At 43.3% G+C, this 10,200-nt stretch overlaps 1 protein-coding gene across 1 annotated transcript; it reads left to right on the top strand.

Moving 5' to 3' along the window:
• Positions 1 to 5,506: 5,506 nt before the first annotated feature.
• snrpb (small nuclear ribonucleoprotein polypeptides B and B1) lies at positions 5,507 to 9,388 on the top strand. The gene is made up of 6 exons (XM_053434481.1): positions 5,507 to 5,655; positions 7,705 to 7,856; positions 8,399 to 8,510; positions 8,611 to 8,763; positions 8,837 to 9,092; positions 9,200 to 9,388. Exons 1-6 carry the CDS (start codon positions 5,653 to 5,655, stop codon positions 9,238 to 9,240), a joined length of 717 nt encoding a protein of 238 aa, XP_053290456.1. The 5' UTR covers positions 5,507 to 5,652; the 3' UTR covers positions 9,241 to 9,388.
• The last annotated feature ends 812 nt before the right edge of the window (positions 9,389 to 10,200 follow it).

Consider the following 10,200-nt stretch of genomic DNA (forward strand, 5'->3'; position numbering starts at 1 on the left):
AGTGATGACGACTCTGTCAGATGCTCCCTGCATCTGTGTGTGTATCTCAGGTGCTCTGTGTGTGTGTCTGTGTGTATCTCAAGGTGCTCTGTGTGTGTGTAATTCAGGTGGCTCTGTGTGTTTGTGTGTCTGTGTGTATCTCAGGTTGCTCTGTGTGTATCTCAGGTTGCTGTGTGTGTGTGTGCGCGCGTGTGTGTGCGCGTGTGTGTGTCTGTGTATATTTCAGGTTGCTCTGTGTGTGTCTGTGTGTGTGTGTGTGTGTAGCTTAGCTTGCTCTGTGTTTGTGTGTGTGTGTGTGTGTGTGTCTCTCAGGTTAATCTGTGTGTGTGTGTCTCTGTGTATCTCAGGTTGCTCTGTGTGTGTGTCTGTGTGTGTCTGTGTGTGTGTGTGTGTCTGTGTGTGTCTGTGTGTGTGTGTCTCAGGTTGCAGTCACCCTGTGCAGCTCGTGCATCGTCTCCAGCCTCATTAACAGTCCGTCGTCGTGTCGCGCCTCCTGTGGTTGACAGTGGCGGGAAGCTAACATGCTAACTTGCTAACGTACAAGGGGCGCGTCGTGTCTGGTCGGTGGTCGGGATGTCGGTGGTCGGTCGCTGTCTCGCTGGTGTCGGTGACTCATGTCTCTCCTTCGTCTCACTGCGGCGCGCGGCCGGCGGCGGGAGCTGGGTTACCATGGAAACCAGCCTGCAGCGGGATGACGGGAAATCTGCAAGTGATGATGAGAGCATAGAAGATCAATCACATGATCCATAACAAGATCAATCACATGATCAATAACATGACCAATAACATGATCAATCACATGACCAATAACATGATCAATCACATGATCAATAACATGACCAATAACATGATCAATCACATGACCAATAACATGATCAATCACATGATCCATAACAAGATCAATCACATGATCAATAACATGACCAATAACATGATCAATCACATGATCAATCACATGATCAATAACAAGATCAATCACATGATCAATAACATGACCAATAACATGATCAATCACATGATCCATAACAAGATCAATCACATGATCCATAACAAGATCAATCACATGATCAATAACATGACCAATAACATGATCAATCACATGACCAATAACATGATCAATCACATGATCCATAACAAGATCAATCACATGATCAATAACATGACCAATAACATGATCAATCACATGATCAATCACATGATCAATAACAAGATCAATCACATGATCAATAACATGACCAATAACAAGATCAATCACATGATCCATAACAAGATCAATCACATGATCAATAACATGACCAATAACATGATCAATCACATGACCAATAACATGATCAATCACATGATCCATAACAAGATCAATCACATGATCAATAACATGACCAATAACATGATCAATCACATGATCAATCACATGATCAATAACAAGATCAATCACATGATCAATAACATGACCAATAACATGATCAATCACATGATCCATAACAAGATCAATCACATGATCAATAACATGACCAATAACATGATCAATCACATGATCAATCACATGATCAATAACAAGATCAATCACATGATCAATAACATGACCAATAACATGATCAATCACATGATCCATAACAAGATCAATCACATGATCAATAACATGACCAATAACATGATCAATCACATGATCCATAACAAGATCAATCACATGATCAATAACATGATCAATCACATGATCAATAACAAGATCAATCACATGATCAATAACATGATCAATAACATGATCAGTCACATGATCAATCACATGATCAATCACATGATCAATCACAAGATCAATAACATGATCAATCACATGATCAATCACAAGATCAGTCACATGATCTCTAACATGATCAATAACATGACCAATAACATGATCAATCACATGATCAGTAACATGATCAATCACATGATCAATCACATGATCAATCACATGATCAATCACATGACCAATCACATGATAAGTAACATGATCAGTCACATGATCACTAACATGATCAATAACATGACCAATAACATGATCAATAACATGATCAGTAACATGATCAATCACATGATCAATAACATGACCAATAACATGATCAATCACATGATCAATCACATGACCAATCACATGATCAGTAACATGATCAGTCACATGATCACTAACATGACCAATAACATGATCAATCACATGATCCATAACAAGATCAATCACATGATCAATAACATGACCAATAACATGATCAATCACATGATCAATCACATGATCAATAACAAGATCAATCACATGATCAATAACATGACCAATAACATGATCAATCACATGATCCATAACAAGATCAATCACATGATCAATAACATGACCAATAACATGATCAATCACATGATCAATCACATGATCAATAACAAGATCAATCACATGATCAATAACATGATCAATAACATGATCAATCACATGACCAATAACATGATCAATCACATGATCCATAACAAGATCAATCACATGATCAATAACATGACCAATAACATGATCAATAACATGACCAATAACATGATCAATCACATGATCCATAACAAGATCAATCACATGATCAATAACATGACCAATAACATGATCAATCACATGATCCATAACAAGATCAATCACATGATCAATAACATGACCAATAACATGATCAATCACATGATCAATCACATGATCAATAACAAGATCAATCACATGATCAATAACATGATCAATAACATGATCAGTCACATGATCAATCACATGATCAATCACATGATCAATCACAAGATCAATAACATGATCAATAACATGATCAATGACATGATCAATCACATGACCGATAACATGATCAATCACATGATCAATCACATGATCCATCACATGACCAATAACATGACCAATCACATGATCAATCACATGACCAATCACATGATCAATCACATGACCAATCACATGATCAATAACATGACCAATAACATGATCAATCACATGATAAATCACATGATCCATCACATGACCAATAACATGATCAATCACATGATCAATCACATGATCAATAACATGATCAATCACATGATCAATCACATGACCAATAACATGATCAATAACATGATCAGTAACATGATCAGTCACGTGATCAATCACATGACCAATAACATGACCAATAACATGATCAGTAACATGATCAATCACATGATCAATCGCATGATCAATAACATGACCAATAACATGATCAATAACATGATTAGTAACATGATCAGTCACGTGATCAATAACATGACCAATAACATGATCAATAATATGATTAGTAACATGATCAGTCACGTGATCAATCACATGATCAATAACATGACCAATAACATGATCAATAACATGATCAGTAACATGATCAATCACGTGATCAGTCACGTGATCAATCACATGATCAATCACATGATCAATCAGTTACATCAGGGGTGTCCAAACTTTTTATCCCGAGGGCCACATACGGAAAAAAGTTCGAAGGACTGGGCCACTCACGCCGCCACGCCAATACAGTGGGCCTTAGTCCATTACTTTACAATTCATTTCGCTGTTGCTTTTATCCAAAGCGATTTACAATCAGTGCATTCAAGTGTAGGGGAGAGCTGGTTAATGTGAGACACCCTCTGTATCTAGGCAACGGAACACATTTGTGGTCATGTGATCATTATGTTTTCAAGCCCCTCCCATTCCACCCTTGCCATGAAGGAGAAGTTGATGCTAGTGCTGTGGTTAGAATCTTTTTTTGCCAAAAATGTGATTTTTGCATGTAAAACTACATTTTCTTGCTTTGAACTTAATCAACTGTTGTGTCAAAACAAATTGATTCAGGTAGCAAAACTTATATCATACATGTTGATGAACTTCCAACATATAAAACAGTGTGATTGATGCTAGCTGAAGATTAGCCTGAATTGATAAGAGATGTTGTTTTCTAATATGTTGGCTGTGGGGTAAAGTGAGAAATGTAGCACGAATTAAATTTAGTCTTAAACATATTTTAGTGTAATATTACATTACATATGTTTTAATTCCATAAACATTGTAGAAAAGCCATCATGCCAAGAAACTACACCAGGAAGACGACCTGGGGCCAAACACCCCTCACAGAGATGGAGAGTGTAGCAGCTGAGGTCATGAAGGAAAGAAGTTCTTAAGAAAAGATGGAAGGGATAGAAATATTGATAAGACAACCCTCAAAAGATTCATAAAGAAAAAAGAGAAAGGGAAAGTAAAATCAGAAGCCTGGGGTGCAGTAGCTGAGGTAAAGAGAATATTCACAGATGAGATGGAGGAGGAGCCAAACACTGGAAACAACTAGCTGACCAGTTCCATGGCCTTGCTCCAGTTAAGTGCCGTGAACTGGGATTTGAATACGCAGAGAAAAACAATATCCCTGTCCCTGCCAATTGTACAGAGAAACAATGTGCAGGTAAGCTAGGGTGTGCAAGAGATCACATGAATCATAATAATCATAAATGTGCTTAATTTACCTATTACAACATGTGTTGTTATGGTAGTTTTAGTGGATCACCTTACCCCCTTGATTTCTCTGGTCTGTCTCACTTTACCCCTAAGCTGGGGTAAATTGAGACACAAGACCACTTTTTTAAAAACAATCATATTTTCACTTCCCTTTGTTCTGAAGAAATTCTGATCATTTCCATTGCTAGGAAACATCCTGAATTAATGGGAAATGTGTAAGTTTTACTGATAAATAATTTTAGCTCGCCTAAAGCGGAGCAAATGTAAAAAATGTCTCACATTACCCCGCTCTCCTAGCCTGGATGCCAGACGAACTTAGCCCCGCCCACAACAGTTTTGGTCGGGCAGTTCGGTCTGGAGTCGCTCCATTGGGAAAAAGGGTCAATCAATCACATGATCAATAACATGATCATTAACATGATCATTAACATGATCAGTAACATGATCAATCACATGATCAATCACATGATCCATCAGTTACATGATCAATCATATGATCAGTAACATGATCAATCACATGATCAATCACATAATCACATGATCAGTCACATGATCATTAACATGATCAGTAACATGATCTATAACATGATCAATAACATGATCAATAAGCTGACCAATCACATGATCAATCACATGATCAATAACATGAGCAGTTACATGATCAGTAACATGATCAATAACATGACCTATAACATGATCAGCAACGTGATCACTAACATGATCAATCACATGATCAATCACATGATCAATCACATCAGTAACTTGATCAATAACTTGATAAATCACATAACCAATAACATGATCAACAAAAATTCAGAATACAAAGAATTAGTGTTTTGTGTACTTAAAGTATTCAGAGTACCTTCAGGAGTATTTCCTTAGTGTCTGTGCTGTATATGTTGTCCTATCCAGTAGTGGAGTAGAAGTACTTAGTTACTTCCAACCACTGGTGAACACTGAAGGTGCAAAAGGAACCTTGCAAGTTCTCTCTGTTTCGGGGGAGTGGTTCCGTTGAGACACACTTCCTGTACGTCACATCCTGTAGGTGCCTGTAAAAGCGGGCCTGGCGTATCCCGCAGTTTCAGTTGCGGGTCAGTTCGGTGAATCCTGCGTGAATCGGCGCCATCAGAACCGCAGACATGGTGAGTGTTTACCGGACACACAGTCTGAACGCGGCCCGCCGCGGGAACCGTCCTATTTCTCCGGTTAGCGGGTGCATGGGACGATGGCGGGAGTTTGAATGAACGTCGAGTGAACGTCGGTGACGAGCTGCAGCTGCACGCGCGTTAAACCGATTAATCAGATCGACAGTCGGGGATCGTCAGGTTTCCGGTCAGTCACCGACGTCCTGAGAAACCAGGCGACATTACGATCGGTGTTAGTTCGGTTAGCCGTTAGCTCACCGGCTAGCTGCCCGGCTAGCTGCCCGGCTAGCTCACCGGCTAGCTGCCCAGCTAGCTGCCCGGTTCATCACACGTCTGATTGCTGGTTTCACTGGTCCCTCTTGTCCCTCTTGTCCATGGTTTCACTGTCCTCCGCCTCGGCAGCGCCGGGCCTCGGCCTGGTGCCGCGGGTCCAGGAGCTGCGGTCCCATGAGGACCTGGAGCTGCTCCTTTGTTCACTGCTGGAGAAGCTGAGACTCCCGGTTACCAAATGTTACTCTGACCCAGTGTCCTGGAAGTCAGACGTGATTAAAAGATGACCCACTGGTTCCAGCTGGAGGCTCCCAGTCCAATCCTCGTGCTGGGCTGGGATCTGGTCGAACATCATGAGTGTCCATGGTAAACAGTCCCAGTCCTACGTGTTGTTAGAGGACAGGAAACGTCCTGATCTCAGATCGACTGTGGAGATGATCATTGTTGTGTACAGTACAGCCTGTTCCAGTAAAGCTCCACTAGAACGTGATCTACTGGGCCACAGAATATCAAGTGATTTATCTTTTTTAATATACGGACATGTATCGAGATGTGAACCAGCTCCACTGCACTGGGACTCGTTGCTCCGCTGGTCCACACGTGACTCTGCTCCTCAGGTGGTTTCTCATCATCACACTTAGAGCTGATCTTTAAAAACCTGCTGAATTCATGTTCCTGGATAAACAGGAAGTCTCTTCTTCTGCAGCTGTGAAGTTCAACCACTGAGAGGTCCGTCTGCAGGCGGATGGAACACAGGAAGTCCTGGAGGCATCCTGATAACTTGAGATCAGTGATGGTGTTAATGGTTAAAGTGTAAAGTGAGCGCAGGTCAGAGGTGGTGAGGAGGAAAGATACCTGATGGGGGGGGGGGCTTCAGGGGAAAGATTAAGATACATTTATTTATCCCAAACACAGACATGCAATCGTAGGGAAATTTAACAGCTGCAGCAGAATCCAACACAGCCGAAGCATCTAGTGACTGATTCTTCTGATGTAATCAAACATAACCTGCCTCAAGCTGCTGCTGTGATGTCATCAAGTGACCACAAGCTGCTGCTGTGATGTCATCAAGTGACCACAAGCTACTGCTGTGATGTCATCAAGTGACCACAAGCTGCTGCTGTGATGTCATCAAGTGACCACAAGCCCCGACCTTCATGTTCAACTGGGAACGACGTCATTGACTCAAAGTGTTCAGACTGAAGGGCTCTGTCTCCTATGAGGTGCGTTCATGGACCCCCGGACACTCCAGCGTGCGGCTAGGTCCGTTAGCATCTCCACGTCCGGTGGAGGAGGTTAATGTTCAGAGCACAGTGAACGTGACCTAGTTTCACGTCGAATGTGGAGGTCGGGGCAAGCAGACACTTTGATGTGGTGATGTACACCACATCAAAGTGTGTGTGTGTCCCCCCCCCATCATAGTGCTGAGGAGATGATGAGGAATGTTCTTTGTTCTGTGAACTCCCTCTAATGGATGTGACGGCGTTGACCCTTCTGTCACGTGAACACATTGAGCTGATGGAGAACTCAGAGTTCACTGGGACAGTTCAGGTTATCAGGACAACGTTGGGTTCAATGAAACTGGACAATCACACAGATCCTGGATCTGTTGAAGTCACTTAGTACAGCGGGACTCTGGTCAGTGTCATCTGCTCTGTCTTGACTTTGTTATAATCAGAACATCACTTCTCTGAGACCTCAGATCAGTTTGAATTGCTGCTTCGTTGTGTGAAGGTGGTGATGTCACAGTGACGCCTGTCTCTGATTGGTTTTCAGACGGTGGGAAAGAGCAGTAAGATGCTGCAGCACATCGACTTCAGGATGAGATGCATCCTGCAGGACGGACGCATCTTCATCGGAACCTTCAAAGCCTTCGACAAACACATGAACCTGATTCTGTGCGACTGCGACGAGTTCAGGAAGATCAAGTAGGTCCACAGGTCCACGTCACCTGACCAGTGTTAATGTGTTCATTCAGACATCTTTATACCATGACATGTTGGGAAATGATTTGTGTCTTCAAACAGTTATGAATGATTGATTCTACCTAATAGCTCATATTCACTGAATCAGAAGTTACTGCATCAATAGATCACATGATGGAGGAGGCGTTTGATCACATGAGCATCGTTGTGAAAGTGTTGAAGTAAACTGAAGCAGATTTCAGACGTGTTCCTCACGTGTTCCTCACAGGTTCTCTCTGTGAGAACTAATGTCTGAGTCAGTGTCTCTGGATCTTCTCCTGCAGCCTCCTAGTAGCATGTGTGTAACATGTCAGAGTCCACAAGTGTTTTAACATGTTCCTGTTTGAACGAGTCGGACCCGACAACCTGCTGCTTCACAAACACACACTACACAACATGTTTGTGCGAAACAACTTCACTGATCTGATCGTGGTTGTCACATCATATTTGAGAATGTAACAGTCGGTGTGTCCGAGGGCATTGTGGGTAACAGGTTTCTATTTCAGGCCCAAGAACTCGAAGCAGCCTGAGCGGGAGGAGAAGAGGGTTCTGGGACTGGTTCTGCTGAGGGGAGAGAACCTGGTCTCCATGACGGTGGAGGGCCCCCCCCCTAAAGACGTGAGTATGACCTGGGCCCGGTGTTGTCCTGAGTAACCGTGGTGACGGTCTGTTTGTAAACTTTAACCTCTGACCCCCCCCCCTCTCTCTCTCTTTTCAGACTGGTATAGCCAGAGTCCCGTTGGCGGGTGTGGCGGGGGGGCCAGGTGTGGGCCGGGCCGCTGGTCGGGGGGTTCCTGCGGGAGCGCCGATGCCTCAGGCTCCGGCCGGACTCGCCGGGCCCGTCAGAGGAGTGGGCGGGCCTTCCCAGCAGGTAGCTATAGCAGCGATGTCCTCATGTCCCCAGGTGGGTGTGTTCAGGTGACGCTGACTTCCTGTGTCTCCAGGTGATGACACCGCAGGGCCGAGGGACGGTGGCTGCGGCAGCAGCTGGTGCAAGCATCGCCGGGGCCCCCACTCAGTATCCACCTGGACGAGGAGCCCCGCCCCCAATGGGCCGAGGAGCTCCGCCTCCAGGGATGATGGGCCCGCCCCCTGGCATGCGACCCCCGATGGGACCTCCCATGGGGATGCCTCCAGGTCGAGGAGCTCCGATGGGGATGCCGCCCCCCGGCATGAGGCCCCCACCCCCCGGCATGAGAGGTACACAGTGACCAAGGAGATGAGAGGATCTTCTCTGAGCAGCCAATCAGATTGCAACTTTATCATTCAGCTGTAACTGATCATGTGACCCCTCTGCTGTGTTTTAGGACCACCCCCCCCTGGAATGAGACCGCCACCCCGTCCCTGAAGAGGCTCCGCCCCCTCACTCACCTATTGTATAGACTTTTTTTAAATCTTGTTTTGTTTTTTTAAATAAAGTTTCCTCAGGATGTTTGATTCAATCTCGACTGTTTTCACTTTCTATCGGTTCAATAAAGGCCGTGAGGAGCAGCCAATCAGAGCTCAGATCCCCTCATTAATATACATGCAGGAGGAGGAGTTAGGTGATAAACCTCTGAAGAGTTTAAACATTAAACTGTTCTAAAGACTAAATAACTGATGTGTTCAGCTACAGTCGTACAGTTGACTTCACAGTGGAGGTTGAAACTTTATTGAGAAACTTCCTAAATGTAGTTGTAGTAAATGGTTTTGTATTTATAGATCTTTTCTAGTCTTGATGACTCAAAGCTCTTTACAGTTTTACATTCACACAGTGCATCTATCCCAGAACTTTGTTATTCTATGGGGGGGGGACATTCAGGTTTCAGCATCTTGCCCAAGGACACTTCGGCACGCAGATGGGTCAGACTGGGGATCGAACCGCCGACCTTCAGGTTGGAGGACGACCACTCTACCCCTCAGCCACAGCCGTAAAATTCTTCTTTAAAACAGATCGACACGTCTTGATTGTTTCAGTTCATACAGAGGAAAAGTTTTATCAGTTACTCAAAGAAATTAACAGCAAATTAGATTTAATTGTAAATAAAACATGAAATGTTTATATAAATAGTTCCATGAGGAAAATACCTGGAGAAACCTTATAAGTGGAGAAATGGTTTGTTTGTGTAACTGAATCAAAATGACTTAGTATTTGGTTGTGGTGATTTTTGTGTTGACTCAGCAGATGTGAGGATTCACTCAGGAGCTGTTAATATTATATTGATGTGGGCGTGTCCCGGTGCAACTGTGATGTTGGATCACTTGAAATGTTGCTGAATGAATTGTTGGAGGATGTTTCCTCATTTCCTTTCCTAAAGGAAGCTCCAGT

The sequence above is a fragment of the Pleuronectes platessa genome, chromosome 2 (genome assembly GCF_947347685.1).
Source record: "Pleuronectes platessa chromosome 2, fPlePla1.1, whole genome shotgun sequence".
In the NCBI taxonomy this organism is placed as follows: Eukaryota; Metazoa; Chordata; class Actinopteri; order Pleuronectiformes; family Pleuronectidae; genus Pleuronectes; species Pleuronectes platessa.